Raw genomic sequence first — 18709 nt, 5'->3', positions numbered from 1 at the left:
GCCAAATCCAACGTCAACACATATTGAATTTGTTGATAAATAATTAAATATGCATGCAAAAAATAATATGTACAGTGCTACGTATGATACTAGTATACTGCAATCATACGTATTTAAATTAATAATCAACCACCAATACGAGAACAATCAGCTCATACTAAATTGCTGTACTAGCAGCTCAAACAAAAAAAAATAGATTGGTTGTTGTGCTAACAAGATTAGATTTAGGAGTAAAGGAAATTACCTCACACAAGGGTAGCAATCGGACTGCTGGAGACGTCAATCCGGACTGCTGGAGTACAAGCATGCGTGCTACTAAGTGGTCATGGAGACATTTGCTGATGCAGCCTTACCATGCCAGACGTAATTAATAAATCATGTCATTTTCCCTCTTTCATGTCTTCCACTACGTACTTTGTTATTAGGCAGGTTCTTTATTCCTTTGTTCTTTGCTGAAAAGGAAAGCTCTTGTACAATATACACTCTTTTGTCTCATATACACATCTAATGTAGTAGCTGATTCAGTGCTGTATAAACGTCGGTGCTCGATCTCTCCGGCTCATATTAATTCTCTAGGAGCAAGAACGAACTTATATTAGACAAGTTTCACCTATGAGCAAGAACGATTGCTTCGAAGCAAGGGGAGTACATGTCTATTTCACGATCGGATTTGAACCACCCACTATACATTTACAGCATGTTTTTTCATTTATGTTGTCCCTCCTAGCTGGTGTAAATCAACTTTGCATTTGAAGTTACATAGTATCTGTGATGTGATGTGAGCATCTTTAAAAGGAATTCCAGATTCCTGACGTACGGCTTGTAGGGCTGGTTAGCGCATGTGTCTCCTCCTTTGCCTACCTAGCCTGGATCAGGTGGCGTCCTGTGCATTGTTAGTGTAAAAATGGAACCCCCTGCTACAGATCATCGGAGACAAGAAAGGAGAGAGGAAGAGACAACACACAAGATTTCCCGGTGCACGAACACCTTGTCGCCCGAACGGCTATTTGTGTATTCCGGCGAGCTCGTACTCACCCCCACTTGTTACAATGTCCAACACTAGGATTTTATACCACGCACACGAAGGACATGCTCTCCGCGCTCCTGCCTGCTCGCGCCCACGACCTAGCACGCTCTGGCGGCGTCCTCCGCGCGCGCCTGCAACGCCCACGACGCACCGAACCCTCCCGATCGCTACGCTCCCCTAGACGTAGTATCTAACAGACACGCACGCACACGGCGCCACCCTACCCTGGCGGCCCGCGCACACTGTGCACGCACACACGCACGCCACTGCCGCGGACCCGACGCACCAGACGCACCTGGTGGGCGCCCACACACGCACGAGGCGCGCTAGCTCGCCGCCGCGGCTTATTCCAACGCAACACTCACCCCCTAAGCCGTGGCTTAGAGTAGCGTGGCGTTCTCGACGTCGACGTCTCCCATCAACGCATGTTCCTCCACCGTCGGCCCCTTCCTCCGATGAGAATCCTTCTTGAAATGACCCCGCTCGTCGTAGTGGTAGTAGCGCCCGCGTCGGTTCTACCGGACGCTTGACGCCACGCTCTTGCCGTCGTCGTCGTCGTCCCGCACACTGCCTCGCCGGCGCTCCCCCGCACGCCACCGCTCCGCGGTGAGCATCAGCTGCTCCACGCCATGGTCGGCACCGTCCTGCCCGCGCCGACGCAGCCGCTCGTCGAAGGCTTTCAAGCGACCAAGGGCGTCCTCGAACACCATGGGCGAGACATCGCAGAATTGCTCGATTCCGGCCACCGCCACGTACATGCGATCCGGCACGGCGTTGAGCAATTTGTTTACCATCGCGGCGTCGTCCAGGGTCGATCCGAGCCCCGCGTAACGCGCCGCCATCCCGCTGATCTTCCCCGCAAATGCGTCCAGGGACTCGCCGTCGTCCATGCGCAGCCGCTCGAAGTCGCCTCGGAGCGTGGCCAGCCGCTCCACCCGCACGCGATCGGCTCCGACTAACCGCACCTTGAGAGAGTCCCATACCTCCCTCGCGTTCGCTGCAAACTGCATCAGCAAGTCTTCCGGCAGTGCCGTGAGCAACATCGCCCGCGCCGTCTTGCACTTCCTGGTGTCCACTGCTGCTCCATCCGCCTGCTGCACCACGCCACACAGCCCCCCGACATCAAGGATAGCCTCCACCTTGATTGACCAGGAGGTGTAGCCCGTTGGTACCAGCGGCAGGAGATGCATCGAACCCGACGCACCGCCGCCCCGCCGCCCCCGTACGGGACTATCGACATGGCCGCCGGCGCGTGATGTGACCTCGCTCTGATACGAGATGTTAGTGCAAAAATGGAACCCCTACCGCCGGCGGTCACCGGAGACAAGAAGGCAGAGAGGAAGAGACAACACACAAGTTTTCCCGGTGCACGAACATCTTGCCTCCCGAACGGCTACCTGTGTATTCCGGCGAGCTCGTACTCCACCCCCACCTGTTACAATGTCCAACACTAGGGTTTTATACCCAGGCACACGACGGACATGCTCTCCGCACTCCTGCCTGCTCGCGCCCACGACCTAGCACGCTCTGGCCGCGTCCTCCGCGCGCGCCCGCAACTCCCGCGACGCACCGAACCCTCCCGGTCGCTACGCTCCCCTAGACCTAGTCTGTAACAGACACGCACGCACACGGCGCCACCCTACCCTGGCGGCCCGCGCACACCACGCACGCACACACAGGCATGCCACTTCCGCGGACCCGACGCACCAGACATACCCGGTGCGCGCCCACACACGCACGAGGCGCGCTAGCTCGCCGCCGCGGCTTATTCCAACGCAACATGCATATGCAAGATAGGAAATAGCTTTGCTTTAGACAGTATGAGAATCATGCATGTGTTTCCAAGTGTGTACAATACAATACGGTCTTGCCATTGGCACTTTGGCCGCTCTTTGATTCGATGCTCTTTGGCGATTAATTAAGCTCGGAATCTCCTTTTGATATAGCTTCTGTGTTGCTCCATCTCTTTTATATATTTCGGCCTTACTTCTCACTTTACGTATCCATTGGAATCTCATATATGTTGTGGTCTTTCCGTAGCTCTAGTACGTCACTGATATATCTTGGTTAATTCGGTTAAACATTCGGGTTTTAGGTATATGCAAAAAACAAAAGTGGAACTTCAAAACAGTCAGGAAATTTCATGCCGAAAGTCATAAACCATAAAAAAAAATATAAAATTCGTTTGGTTTCGTTTTTTTTGTTCAATTTTAAAATGCACAGAGTGAGATCAGACCGTACTGTTCAACATTGGGTGGAACAATGGTGTTGGGTATGTGAAAAGTATATGAATCGTCTCTACCCCCATACATGGGAGCGACGATGTTATATATTGATCAGGAGAGCCAACTCTCGGTAGGTTACACAGATCGATCTACTTGAGACCGTTGGAGATACTACAGGAGGGAGATCGAGATAAACAAGATAACAACTAGTTTAAACTACCTCCTGAATACAACCTTGTCTTGCAAGGCAAGCCTTCGGGTATAACTATCTAGAGATAAGACTCTAGAGATAAGATGTGTTTCAACACCCTCCCATAATCAAAACTTTCCTAAGTTGAGATTACGTTTAAACACTTCAAATAACTTTGTAGAAAAGCCTTTGTAAACCCATCGGTGACTTGATCGCCGATTATTTGCTTGCAACTCTCTCTCACAAAATGATAGTCGATCTCTATATGCTTAGTCCTAACATGAAAAACAGGATTTGCTAACACATAAGTGGCACCAAGATTGTCACACCAAAGACATGGAGTTTGTGTGCGGTGCTGGCAGTCCCCGGCAATGACACCAGAAAAGAACTGCTTCCAGTTGCTCAACAATTAGCAATTGTCTTGCAATGGCCCACCAGCGTGTGGGATCGCGGCAGTTTTCGAGGGTAGAGTATTCAACCCAAATTTGTTGGTTCGACACGATGGGAGTGAAAGGATATTCTTCAGTATTAGCAGTTGAGGTGTCAGCTCAACCACACCTGAAAGATTAGTATCTGCAAGCAGGATATAAGCAGCAAAGGTAGTATGATAGCAACGGTGCCAGAAACGATCTGTTGACAAGGCAGACTATTCCTAACTGAAGTATCAATGGCGCCAGAAAAGTATTGTAGCAGGTAGCAGCAGTGTAATGAGTAACAGCAGTGGCAAGGAGCAACAGTAGTGACAGCAGTAGCAAGTAGCAGCAGTAGCGACTAACAGCAGTAGCAAGAAGCAACAGTAGTGGCAGCAGCAGCAGGACAAAGCAAGTAACAGTGGCAGTGGGACAAACTCGTAGGCAATGGATCGGTGATTTGCTGGATGACATTCATCATGCAACAGTTATAACACGGAGAGATATGTGGCTAGCTCCCGTTCGTCGATGTGATGTAGGCATGCATTCCGTGTGTAGTCATACGTGCTTAGGGAAAAGAACTTGCATGACATTTATTGTCCATCCCTCCCGTGGCAGCGGGGTCCAAAGGGATACTACGGGATAACACATTAAGGTTCTCCTTTTAATAAAGAACCGGACCAACGCATTAGCACTTGGTGAACACATGAACTCCTCAAACTATGGTCATCACCGGGAGTGGTTCCGGTTATTGTCACTCCGGGGTTGCCGGTTCATAACACATAGTAGGTAACTACAACTTGCAAGATCGGATCTAAAACACACATATATTGGTGACAACATAATAATTTCAGATCTGAAATCATGGCACTCGGGCCCTAGTGACAAGCATTAAGCATGGCAAAGTAGTAGCAACATCAATCTCAGAACATAGTGGATACTAGGGATCAATCCCCGTCAAAACTAACTCGATTACATGATAGATCTCATCCTACTCATCACCACCCAGCGAGCCTACGAATAGATTACTCACGAACGATGAAGAGCTTCATGGAATTGGAGAGGGAAGAAGGTTGATGATGACGATGGCCACGATCTCCTTGATCTGGAGCCCAAAACGGACTCCAGATCTGCCCTCCAGGGCAAGAACGGGATGTGGCGGCGCCTCTGGATCGTAAAACGCGATGAAATCTTCTCTCTTGATTTTTTCCGGGACGAAATGGAATAAATAGCGCTGGAATTGGGGGCGGCAGAGCCACGTGGGCCACACAAGCCTGGTCGCCGCGGCCAGGGGGAGGCCGCGGCCACAGGGCTTGTGGCCCACTGGCCCGTACCCTCTGGTGGATCTTTGTTGGGGAACGTCGCATGGGAAACATTCGTCATTCCCGGTACATTCCCGGTAACTCTGAAAATCTTCCGGTAATCAAATGAGGTCATCCTATATATCAATCTTCGTTTCCGGACCATTCCGGAAACCCTCGTGACGTCCGTGATCTCATCCGGGACTCCGAACAACATTCGGTAACCAACCATATAACTCAAATACGCATAAAATAACGTCGAACCTTAAGTGTGCAGACCCTGCGGGTTCGAGAACTATGTAGACTTGAGCCGAGAGACTCCTCGGTCAATATCCAATAGCGGGACCTGGATGCCCATATTGGATCCTACATATTCTACGAAGATCTTATCGTTTGAACCTCAGTGCCAAGGATTCATATAATCCCGTATGTCATTCACTTTGTCCTTCGGTATGTTACTTGCCCGAGATTCGATCGTCAGTATCCGCATACCTATTTCAATCTCGTTTACCGGCAAGTCTCTTTACTCGTTCCGTAATACAAGATCCCGTAACTTACACTAAGTCACATTGCTTGCAAGGCTTGTGTGTGATATTGTATTACCGAGTGGGCCCCGAGATACCTCTCCGTCACACGGAGTGACAAATCCCAGTCTCGATCCATACTAACTCAACGAACACCTTCGGAGATACCTGTAGAGCATCTTTATAGTCACCCAGTTACATTGCGACGTTTGATACACACAAAGCATTCCTCCGGTGTTCGTGAGTTATATTATCTCATGGTCATAGGAACAAATACTTGACACGCAGAAAACAGTAGCAACAAAATGACACGATCAACATGCTACGTCTATTAGTTTGGGTCTAGTCCATCACATGATTCTCCTAATGATGTGATCCCGTTATCAAGTGACAACACTTGCCTATGGCCAGGAAACCTTGACCATCTTTGATCAACGAGCTAGTCAACTAGAGGCTTACTAGGGACAGTGTTTTGTCTACGTATCCACACAAGTATTGTGTTTCCAATCAATAGAATTATAGCATGGATAATAAACCATTATCATGAACTAAGAAATATAATAATAACTAATTTATTATTGCCTCTAGGGCATATTTCCAACAATCTTTGCGCAGGTATTTTTCATATTTTCTAGAAATATTCTCCGTAAATTTTCAAGACGTTCCGAGAACTTTCATTTCTGCACAAAAACAACACCATGACAATTCTGCTGAAAACAACGTTAGTCCGGGTTAGTTCCATTCAAATCATGCAAATTAGAGTCCAAAACAAGGGCAAAAGAGTTTAGAAAAGTAGATACGATGGAGACGTATCAACTCCCCCAAGCTTAAAACCTTGCTTGTCCTCAAGCAACTCAGTTGACAAACTGAAAGAGAAAGAAAAACTTTGACAAACTCTGTTTGATCTTGTTGTTGCAACTATGTCTAACTCATAACCAGAATTTCAGCAAGATCACAAGTTAACCACATAAGCAAGTGACACAAAGGTCTCACGGTAAACTAATATCAATGGCATAAACAGCTAGCGAGCAAATAATAATGAGTTTCAGATACCAACAATTCAATAAAACAAGCATGAAGCAATATGAATAGGTGGTACCTCGCTAGCTCTTTCTGAGACCGCAAAACATAAATGCAGAGCACTTTCAAATATCAAGGGCTGACTAAACATTGTAATTCATAGCAACGAAGATCCAGTCATAGTCATACTCAATATCAATCAAAAGCAAGGCATAGAAATGACAGAGGTGCTCTCTAATTGGTGCTTATATAAGAAGAGGATGACTCAACAAGAAAATAAATAGACAGGCCCTTCGCAGAGGGAAGCATTGATTTGCAGAGGTGCCAGAGCTCAAGCTTTGAAAACAGAGATAATAATTTTTGGGTGGCACTACAGGAATCAGCTTCTTTGCCGTCTGCCATCACAGACGGCAAAGACAAAATCCTGGACGGCAAAGACAAAACAGCAGACGACAAAGATTCTCACGGCCGGCAAAATTTCTGCGTCAGCCTACGACGGCATAGGACCTTCTTTGCCGTCTGCCCCCCCCCCCAAAGCGGACGACAAAGCTCTTTGTCGTCAGCTTTCCTTAGGAGCAGTCGGCAAAGTGCTCGAGACGGCAGCCGACAGGCGTTGCCTCCGTTAGGGGTTAACGGAGGCTTTGCCGTCTGCCTCTTCCTTTATCTTTGCCGTCTGCCTCCCCCTTTATCTTTGCCGTCTGCCTCCTCCTCCCCCCTCCACTCTTTGTCGTCTTCCTTCCCCTCCATCTTTGTCGTCTGCCTACTCCTCCCCTCCCCCCTCCACTCTTTGTCGTCTGCCTCTCCCCCCCTCCACTCTTTGCCGTCTGCCTCTCCACCCCTCCACTCTTTGCCGTCTGCCTCCTCCCCCCCTCTGCGCCCTCTTCTTTGCCGTCTGCCCACCCTGGAGGCTGACGGCAAAGATCCTATATACACACCCCAGGATGCACATCTGGGTGCCATGTGGCAACTTTGCCATCTGCAAGCTGATGGCACAAGTCTTTGCCATCAGCTGGCAGACGGCAAAGAGCCCATATAGTACCTGTTTTTTTTGTTTTATATTATTTCACAGCACATATATATATATATATATATATTTGGCAACACATTTATATAATTCACCACACATATATGATATATAGTTCACCACACATATACTTGCCAACACATATATATAATTCACCACACATATATGATATACATATAAATCAATGTACATCCCCATATATCGGAAGAACCAACATACAAAGTATTGCACTGTTTATCCATATATACATATACATATAGTTCGACATTGTTCATCAACTCAAATAAAAACAAGATAATATACATATAAAGTTCATCCATCGACATTGTTCAACTCCATGAATGCCAGCTTCCATGCATGTAGTATATCCAATCTGCAAAAATGTGAATAAGAAAGTCAGAAGAAGAACAAAATATGATGTTTTTCAGCTAATTATGTCATTTTTAGCGGAAAACAAGCTAAGAATATAATATTCATGAGCTAACCAAGGTTCTTATGCCATTTTTAGCTTATTATGGCATTTTGGAGCTAAATGGGTTAATTAAAGCAAGGATAATATGAAAGAGGAGAAGAAAGAGGAGGAGGAGGAGAAGAAGAAGAAATCAAGCAGAAGGAGGAGAAGGAGGAGGAGGAGAAGGACAAGAAGGTCCTTGGCCTTCTCCTCCTCCTCCTCCTCCTTATCCTTCTTCTCTTCTTCTTCTTCTTCTTCTTCTTCTTCTTGTTTCTTTTCATTTTGCCTATTTCTTCTCCTCTTCTCCTCTTGTTGGAGCTAAATTACCTAATGTCTTCCCATCTATGTCGAACAATGTACCAAAAATAGCCTCTCCGATATTCTTTTCAGTGTGCATCATGTCGATATTGTGTGGAAGAAGGAGGTGTTTAAAGTAAGGCAGATCCCAGAAGCATGGCTTGTGAGTCCAGGCGTGTTTTGAATTATACCCCTTGAAATACCCTGGACGCTCTGGATCAGGCTCGAGGGCGTTTAACTGATCCAGGATCAGTTGGCCTGTGAACGGAGGTGGTGCCAAGTTTTTGACAACTTTACCTTTGGTAAAGTTCTTCTTGTCTTTTCTAAACTGATGGTCAGGATTCAGGAATTGTCTATGCAAGTCAAAGCAAGAATACTTCCGACCCTCCTGCAACCAATGAAACTGAAGAGCTGCCTTGCATTGGGGGCATGGGAACCTTCCATGCACACACCATCCAGAGAATACTACTGATAATTTACTAGGGCATGTTCTTATATGTGTAACTTATCTACATCAAATGTGAGCTCATTTCATTTATCCAATTCCTCTCAATAATTTTTACAAGTTTCTGTCCATAGAAGAGCATTGTGAAGGAAGTGCCACTTTGGCATGTCCAAATGGTATAAAAACGTACAATACTTTCCTATGCCCAAATCACCATCCTCCACCAAATTGTAGATCAATCCAAGCATTCATTTGAGCCCAGATTCAACATCCGTATTTTTGCCAAGTGTGGTACTTTGCAAACCAAGTGCCACCTAGACTCCTTCATTTGAGCTAAAAATTTGCCAAGACAGTCTCCTTAGTAGACGATCATCCTCACTCAAAAATCAGGCCCATTGGCCTTGTGAATTTCCCCCACCGCTAATCAAACACTTGGCTGTTAATTCATGTTTGAGCTTATTTCAGTCTTCTCGTGAGATTTTTCTATTGTATTATTCTTACTAACACCTAACGGGGGAGTGATAAACCCACCAGACATGCCTAGACTTCCCAGAACGCGCGACAATGTCACAGTCACGCGGTGACCACGCGGTTGGCATGCTCGTTTACACGCTCTGGAGTTGGGGCCCTCAGACACCATCCAAACCTCGATGTCTTGCCACCACACCATGTATCTATGATTAAATGGATACTTATGTACCTAAACATGAATTTTGGGAAAAATAAAGAGTAAAGTATAATGCAGCTGCAGTTCAAATTTGACGTGCTTCCATCTCAATCGGTGGAAATTTGTCTTTTTCAGGAGCGGTGGATAAAAGATTTTGAGACCCAACAATTAGGTCAATTGTGCATTAAATATGGACTAGTATTTTAGAAAACTGATTTTGTACAATTTTGCAACAAAATATGGTAGATCCTTCACAAAAAAATTGGGCATTAGAAAAATGGAAAATGCATTTTTCGTCCAAAGAAAATGAAAACTTCCTTAGGCAACATTGTTTTCCATTCCAATATGCACCATTGTGCATAATATGAGATTATTTGAACAAACTATGCAATGAATGTGGTCATAAGATTGATCATTTGGCTTGAAAGCCATGAATCTTCACACATGATAACTCATTTCTAAGAATATTTTTTTAAAATAATTGTCATATTACAAGTTTATTATTTTACCTGATAACTTTGTCACATATAATGACACAATGTGAAAGTTTTCCATTTTTTTGATTTGTTTTGAATTTTTCATGCCCATTTCAATATGCGGTAAAAACGGCGGGTATAACCGTTCCTACCTAGTGGTTGAATTATGGAAAACTTTCGGTGTTTCTCTGATTAAATAGATACTTCTATACCTAAAAATTCATTTTGGAAAACATAAAGAGCAAACTATAAGATAGCTGCAGTTCAAATTTGATCCGCTTCCACATGAACCGGCGAAAATTTGTCTTTTTTACAAGAGGTGGATAAAAGCTTTTGACACCCAACCATTTGGTCAATTGTATATTAAATATGTCCTAGTATTTTAGAAAAATGATTTGGTCCAATTTCGCAACAAATATATGGTAGTTTCTTCACAAAAAACTCATTTTGGGTACTCGAAAAATGAAAAATGAATTTTGCGTCCAAAGAAAATGAGAACTTCCTTAGCAAACATTGTTTTCCATTCCAATACGCACCCCTGTGCACAATATGAGATCATTTGAACAAACTATGCCATGAATTTAGCGATAAGATTGATCATTTGGTTTGAAAGCAATGAATCTTCACACATGATAGCTCATTTCTAAGAACACTTTTTAAAAATAATTGCTATATTACAAGTTTATTATTTTACCTGATAACTTTGTCACATATAATGACACAATGCGAAGGTTTTGCATTTACTTGGTATCAGTATTTTATATGTATCAGTAATTATATGGAGAAGATCCATAGGTTCAACATAATTTCAAGAGCATAAGGAGAATATCCATAGGTTCAACATAATTTCAAGATCATAAGGAGAAGATCCATAGGTTCACCATAGCAGTACATAAGTTCAATATCATAAAAGTGCAGATGCACTTGGATAAATAGTCAAATATGAACTCAGTTTTATAGGTTCAAAGAGCAATTGTTTTTTTATAGGGGAAAGGAAATAACAAAAAGTTGTTTGTTTTGTGAGAAAGGGTTCCTTTTTCATATACTTTCCCTCAATAAATAAAAAATTCAAAACAAAAACCGCTACTATTCAGATAAGAATGACACAACTGCAGTTTTACATTAAGGACGTACCCAAATTCTCGTAGTGGGCCAGCCCATCGTCGTACTTGAAGAATCCATTCATGCCCAATGCTTACATCACTAGTGGGGACAGGGCCTATAGACCCGGCCCGTAAGGGGCTTTAGTCCCGGTTCACCAACCGGGACCAAAGAGGCGGGACTAAAGGCCTAACCTTTAGTCCCGGCCCTATTCCAAGCCGGGACCAAAGGTGCTCGACGTGGGCGCCTCGGAGCGCCCTCAGGGGAAGGCCCTTTAGTCCCGGGTCTTAACACGGACCGGGACTAAAGGATCCGTCTATTTATTTTGTTTGTTTGACCCCAAAAGGTACCTTATTTATTTATATTTCAAATTTTATTTTTGAATATTCTTTGATTTGTTTTTAAGTTTTATTTCAATTTTTAAATATTTGATTTATTTGACAATTTAATCTCTAATCACCCATCCTCACTGCTCTAGCGTAGATTACTCATTTCAAATCGTCTAACTTCTCGGCCGGTCACCCCTCCTTTCAGTGCTTCAGCCCGAGCACGCTTAACTTCCTAGTTCTATCGCCCCTAGTTGCCAAGTTTGCACTTGTTGTTCTCCTGACAATAGTAAGCTATCAATCCTAAACAACCTAGGTTTGATGTCATGTCACATGATTTAATTTTTTGAATTCAAACAATTATTAAAATAAACAAAATAAGTAATAATAATAATGAATTTCAATGAGAACAACCTAAAGATTTTAAATAAAATTATTTTTTCTTATTTTTATGGAAAAAACTTCTTTTTGCCATAACTTTTTTTACATTTGGAATTTTGAGCATCTGAGAAAACTTCACCGGGCAAGCCCCGGTGAAATCGATTCCCAATTTTCTCTAGTTTTTTTTATATATTAAACTTTTTTTACATCGTATGCAAAAGTTATGGCCGTTTTACATTTTTCCCTTTTTTGAAGAAACGGTCAAAATTCATATCTCAAAATTTGTATACCAACTAGGCACTAAAACCTAACTACATCTCAAAGGATTTTATTTTTTGAAGATTTTAGCATTTTTGTTTATTTTCTACAAAACTAAAAAAGACGGTCCAGGGAGGGTAGAGTTTGAAAATTTCAGAATCCCCTTCAGCCAAGAGTCCAATCATACCCGTCGACTACATTTGCTAGCACCGTCCCCGCCAGAATCACAACTAAGGTTAACCAAGCCAGATTTAACCCTTTCTAACTTTATTTGCTATGTTGAGCCAAATGACCCTGAAATTGAAAAGAACTATAATGAACTCTGAAAATGTTGAAACTTGGCATGGTATCATCATTTCATCAACATAGCTTGTGTTAAAAAGTTGAGAGGGTTACGACAAAAACTGGATGCACTTCGTGTACAAACTGGACCATCTCCTTCGAAGTATCACGGTTTCGGACGAAAACCCATCTGCTAGAAAGATATATTATTTTTTACTTATTTCAACTTTAGACATTGTATGCATTTTGTGCATTCAATATAAACCATTCAAAACCACATCCTAAATTTCGACCCTTTATAACTTCATTTGCTATTTTTCATGCATTTAATGATTTTTTGACCTAAATGACCTTGAAATTGAAAAGCCCGACAAATGAACTCTGAAAAGGTTGAAACTTGGCATCGTATCATCATCTCTCCCACATAGCATGTGCTAAAAAGTTGAGAGGGTTACGTCAAAAACTGGATGCACTTCGTGTACAAAATGAACAATCTCTTTCGAAGTATCAGGGTTTCGAACGAAAACTCATCTATTGCAAAGGGATTTCATTTTTTCGAACTTATTTGAACTCCATACTTTTTGTGTGTTTAAAATACACCATTTAAAGCCACATCATAAATTTTCAATATTTTCTGACTTCATTTGGTATTTTTCATGCATTTACTTACTTTTTTGAGCTAATTGACCCTGAAATTGAAAAGCACCACAAGTGAACTCTGAAAAGGTTGAAAGTTAGCATGGTATCATAGTTTCACCCACATGGCATGTGCTAAAAAGTTGAGAGAGTTACGATAAAAACTAGATGCACTTCGTGTACAAACTGGATCATCCTTCGAAGTATCAAGGTTTGAGACGAAAACCCATCTGCTACAAAGGCATTTTATTAAAATGATTTTAATTCCATACTTTTTATGCATTCAATATGCACCATACTATAACATGTTAAAATCTACAGAAAGTACTAACAAAAAATAATAAAGAACAACAATTAAATGGCTAAAACAACTATATAAGCAAAACAATATTGTTTTAATTAAAATCTAAATTTAAATTATTCTAAAAATAACCAAATAAATCTTACTGTGATAACAATCTAACAGATGACTAGGAGAAAAAAGAATTAAATTAAAAACTATTTGTAAACTCAAGTTATTCACAATTTGGGTTTGAAGAAAATTTGAACAAATTCAAATGTAAACCATTCAAATTTAAAAACTAATTGCACAAACAAAAACTAGACAAAATTTTGAATCTAATGCAAAAAGAATCACTCAAAAAAATTAAATATCCTAAAAGATATAAGCAATTTAAAACAGAAACTACAAACAGAAATAAAATTTAAAAACAGGAAAAAATAAAAATACAAAACCCCTTTAGTCCCGGTTCGTGTCTCGAACCGGGACTAAAGGTCTACCCTTTAGTCCCGGTACTAAAGCCTCCAAACCCTTTAGTCCCGGTTCGAGACACGAACCGGGACTAAAGGTCCCTTTTGAACCGGGAATAAAGACCGACCGGCGCCCTTGTCGTTCGAACCGGGACAAATGCTAACATTAGTCCCGGTTCGTAATGGAACCGGGACTAATGTGTAAATTGAGCTGGGACGGAAGCCCTTTTTTCTACTAGTGCATACTTTTTTTTGGTGTATGGTGAAGTAACTATTGTACTACATTGCTTGGCATGCCCTCGTCTCGCCTCTAGCTCTCCGCTAATGGCCTGGCCCAACATTGTAGCTCCTTAGAGCAGTTTTGGAAAGGTTGCATGGACAGGTTTTGATCGGTTTTAAAACCTTCTCTGCGGTTTATTCTTCTTCCATGTTTCAATGTGATTTCCGTAACGATCTCATCTTTTTCTCAAATTGGTTTCTTTTTCTCTGTATGTCTTTTCTCTTTGTTCTTCATTTTTCAAATACATGTTAATGTTTTTTATACATGTTGAATATTTTCTTAAAACATGTTGAATACTTTTCTAAAATACGTGTTGAACATTTATCAATTCACATTGATGAAAATATGTAACACAAAACTTTTATTTATTAATGTGAAAAGCATTTTTTTAATGTTTAGACATTTTTTAAAACGCCATGAACATTTTTCTCAATGGTACGAAGTAGTATATTAAATTGTGTAAGAATTTTTCAAACATCTCATGAACATATTTTTTAAACCCATGAATATATTTTTTTTAGAAAAGGAGGTTTGCCTCCGGCCTCTGCATCAGGGCGATGCATCCAACCATTTTATTTAATGAAACGAAGCAAACATTCAGCGGTTCCGAACCAGGTCCAAAATAACAGAAAATTACATAAATGGATAATAAAAAGCCACAACCGGCTACAAATATAGGCCTAGATGCCTAATCATCTATCCTATTAGTGGACCGCCATCCAAACCGGTTGTATATATCTCGTGCTACCATCTCTCATCGGATAGACCAGGTAACCAAAGGCTCCCTGATTTTCACAGGTGTGAGTAACGACCATATACGGATCCACGCCGATGCCGTGTGGAGTACCTGCAAGAAATTGACATTTGATAATCTGTTAAAGTTCACATCATTTCTGCAATTCCAAATAGCCCAGATCAATGCACATGCTCCTATACGAATATGTGTGGCAATATACATGTTTACCCCATTTAGCCACGTCCCAAACAACGTATCAATGCTATCCGGTGGTGTAATGTTGAAAGCTATATGGACTGTTTGCCATAGAATTTTAGCAAGTGGGCAATGAAGAAAAAGGTGTTTGATAGTCTTCTCATGATCAGAGAAGGAACAACGTTTATCCCCGCCCCCCAATTTCTCTTAGCCAAATTATCTCTGGTTAGAATCACCTTCTTATGGACAAACCACATGAAAATTTTGATCCGTAAAGGGACTTTAACTTTCCAGATATTATTGGACTTGGGAATAGTAGATGTATTTATGAAGCTTAAATACATGGACTTCACAGAAAACACTCCATTGGGCATTAGCTTCCAATGAAACTTGTCCGCCTCCTCCGATAAGCAGAGATCCATGAGTCTTGTAACTAAATGCAGCCATGCATCCCATCTATGTCCTATCAATGCTCTCCGGAACTGAATATTCAGAGGATTAGACTGTAATATTATGGCAACGTATGGGTCCTTACGTTGAACAATATTATAGATAGATGGATAGTGTATGGCTAGAGGCAAGTCCCCCATCCATGTATCCTCCCAGAATCTAGTTGACTTCCCATCACCTACAACAAATCTTGATTTTTGAAAGAAGGTTGTTCTCACTGACATCAAGCCTTTCCAAAATGCTGAATCATTGGGATTTAGTAGCACCTGAGCTAGAGTTTTAGTTTGTAGGTACTTATTACGCAAAATTTATACCCACATAACCTCCGTCTCCATAGAAAGTCTGAACAGCCATTTGCTTAGCAGACATCTATTCTTTACCTCTAAATTTTCAATTCCCAACCCTCCCTGATCTTTAGGCCTGCAAATAATATCCCACCTAGTAAGTCGGTATTTTTTCTTAATTTAGTCACTTTGCGAGAAGAACCGAGATCTATAAAAGTCTAATCTTTTTCGTACCCTGACTGGTACAAGAAAGAAGAAGGAAAGAAGGAACACATTGGCATGCTCGTGAGAACCGAGTTAATAAATTGTTAATGAAGCACACGACATTGGAATATATATATATATATATATATATATATATATTATTGTATGTCATTTTCAAATCAAGGAATTGAAAGTGTATGTACTGAAATGAAACACATGACAAACTTCTTAGTAGCACACCACACCACACCACACCAATCAACATGAAACAACACAAAAGGTAGTGAATTGAAACACATAACTAGCTAGGACTCATACGACTTAAACATCACCAGGGGTGTTAGGCATGGCAGCCTCTGGCCGGCTAATGAACCCGAGGTGGGTGAGTAACGCCCACAGAAGTGTTATCAGCTCGCCACCCCGTGCAATGGCCTCGGCATGGGCGGCGACATTGTCCGACGGGGCGGCATAGAGTATCATCTCAGACCAGAATTCTGCGAGGAGCTCCCATGCCACCTCTTCTCCTTCATTTCCCGCCAGCTCCACCAGCTTCTTCCCGAGCTCCGCACCATTCTTGAGCAGGTCGTGTGCCTCTTCAGACCCGGCACTCAGCGCCTGGACCAGCGCTTCAGGACTCAATGACGCCTGCCCGGTGTTGCCGGATGCCGCGAGTGCGCGCTTGGCTTTTTTCTTGATGCCCTTGTACAAGCTTTTGCACCACTCGTTGTTGTCGGGGAGTAGATCTGGGACATAGGCTACCAAGTAGGCACAATAGCGTGACAAGTGTGTGGCGGCAATCTCATTAGCAGAGTCAGCCTGGCGGAGTGGCTCCGATGTTCTCACTTCAAGGATGCTCGTGGCAATGTGGGCCACAAGCATGGTATCAGCTACACCTTTGACGCCATTCGATGTTGAGAGCGGATTGTTGTCGGCCTGCAGTTGTAGCCTTGTACAAAGGGATGCCACGCCATTGCTTCTGTTCTTCCAATTGGGGCTTCTAAGTGGCTTGAGGAGAGCTGCCTTCACTGCTCTTGGTACCTTCTTCCTGTGAAGCAGTGGGATGAGGCGTCCGAGAAGAGGCACTGGGGTTGTGCTTGGGTGGAGTGCCAAGACTGAGCATTGGTTCATTTTGTCCACCCAATGATTTAGCAGCTTGCATTTTCTACGCAGCACAAGGCTAAGCATCTTCTTCTTCCAATGTGATTTCTGCCACAAAGAAGCATGCCTAACATAGGAGCAGATCAGGAATACTTTAGTCCAGTTAGAGCAGATGTAACAAGCAATCTCCCGCACCTCCGAAAGCACAACTAGTGCCGCAAGCAAACCCACTGGGGCAAGATCGAAGAAAATATTTCCATATTGTATCTGGTTCGAAGAACTATAGAAAAAATCTTCATGTTCATTCTGGAACGAAGGATGGAAATTCAGAAAACACTGCATCTGTCCATGATGTGGCCATCCCATAAAAGCATACAGCAAAATCACAACTGTTATGAGCAATAGATATAATAAGCTCAAACCCATGGTTAGAAGTGAAATAGATATGCTCAAAATGGGTAGCCAACTGCTTGAATATGAGGTTGGGAGAGATGAATAATAATAATCATGAAGGAAAGAAAGCTCATGTGCAATCATCCCAAGTGGTCTTTCATCATCAACATCCTGGAGCAACACGTGTGACAATAAGTTATGGGCCTTGATGAAACCAAACTCAGCAATTGTATGCCTTGTAAATCGACATCTTAACAACTTGAACAATGCAAACGAAAAGCATATATCTTTTAGCTGCTTGGTTGAATACCTCGGAAATATATCATCCTCTAACCTCCAAACTTTATCAGTGGTCACTAAATTGTTGTTGTCTATCCCTGTCCCATCAGCTTGGTTAAATAACCATTTGATACTATAACCATGAGGCTCCTTCTGTACCAATGTTGTGTCCTCTCCCGTAACTATGAGTGGAGGAAGGGAATGCTCACTTGTTAGCTTGGCTTTTAGTTGCTCCATGTATCCAACAATGAAATGAGGATTGCGCCCAAATGCTAATGACCTGCTTGCCCCATACCAAGCATAATATTTGAGAAGTAGCTTGGCAATGAGAAGAGAAAACAATGGAAGAACCGGTAATCCATTTGCAAGATCCATATGCTTTATGGACCATTGTCTCGTTGAATAATATCCCCCTCCTAGGTAGTACACGACAATGTACGAGGTCCATATTGCTTGAACAAGCAGTACAGTGCCAGGAAGGGTAATGTTTAGTCCTTTGTTGTCATCACCAGCAACTATTGTAGTGGTGTTGGCGCCAGCAATCTGAACAAGACTAGCCCATACGAACACAGTGTAAATGTGGCTACGTGTACTGCACCACCCTGGTATTATGTGTGCATCGGAGGAAATAGTGACAACACCTAGATTACTATCGACGGTAGAGACAACATAGGAGAGGATGGGCACGAACAAGGTGGTGGCACCAAGGAAGAGGAAGCTGGTAAGTGGATGGTGACGGTAGCGCTGACCATAGGCACCGATCCCAACAATAACTCCTATCACGATGGTGCTGGCCACCAGCAGAGCGTTCACTCTCATCAACTGCCCATCTATGTGCTTAGAGAAGTCAGTGATTGCTTGGTCGGAGCAGTTTCCGACGCCCATAATCTGCTTAACACACATATCAAATTCAAACATCAGTACAAGTTGAAGATGTTGACAAACACGCAAAAAGAATACAACCATTCGTCCAATGATGCTATGCTGCAATGTAAGCAT

The 18709-nt window shown here is 42.7% G+C and overlaps 1 protein-coding gene across 1 annotated transcript; it reads right to left on the bottom strand.

Moving 5' to 3' along the window:
- Nucleotides 1-16148: 16148 nt before the first annotated feature.
- LOC123399122 lies at nt 16149-18709 on the bottom strand. Its single transcript, XM_045093543.1, has one exon. It carries the CDS (start codon nt 18707-18709, stop codon nt 16262-16264), a length of 2448 nt encoding a protein of 815 aa, XP_044949478.1. The 3' UTR covers nt 16149-16261.

This window comes from Hordeum vulgare, chromosome 5H (assembly GCF_904849725.1).
Source record: "Hordeum vulgare subsp. vulgare chromosome 5H, MorexV3_pseudomolecules_assembly, whole genome shotgun sequence".
NCBI classification, from domain to species: Eukaryota; Viridiplantae; Streptophyta; class Magnoliopsida; order Poales; family Poaceae; genus Hordeum; species Hordeum vulgare.
Note: the sequence above shows the minus strand (reverse complement) of the source record. Positions and strands in the feature narration are given on the sequence as shown.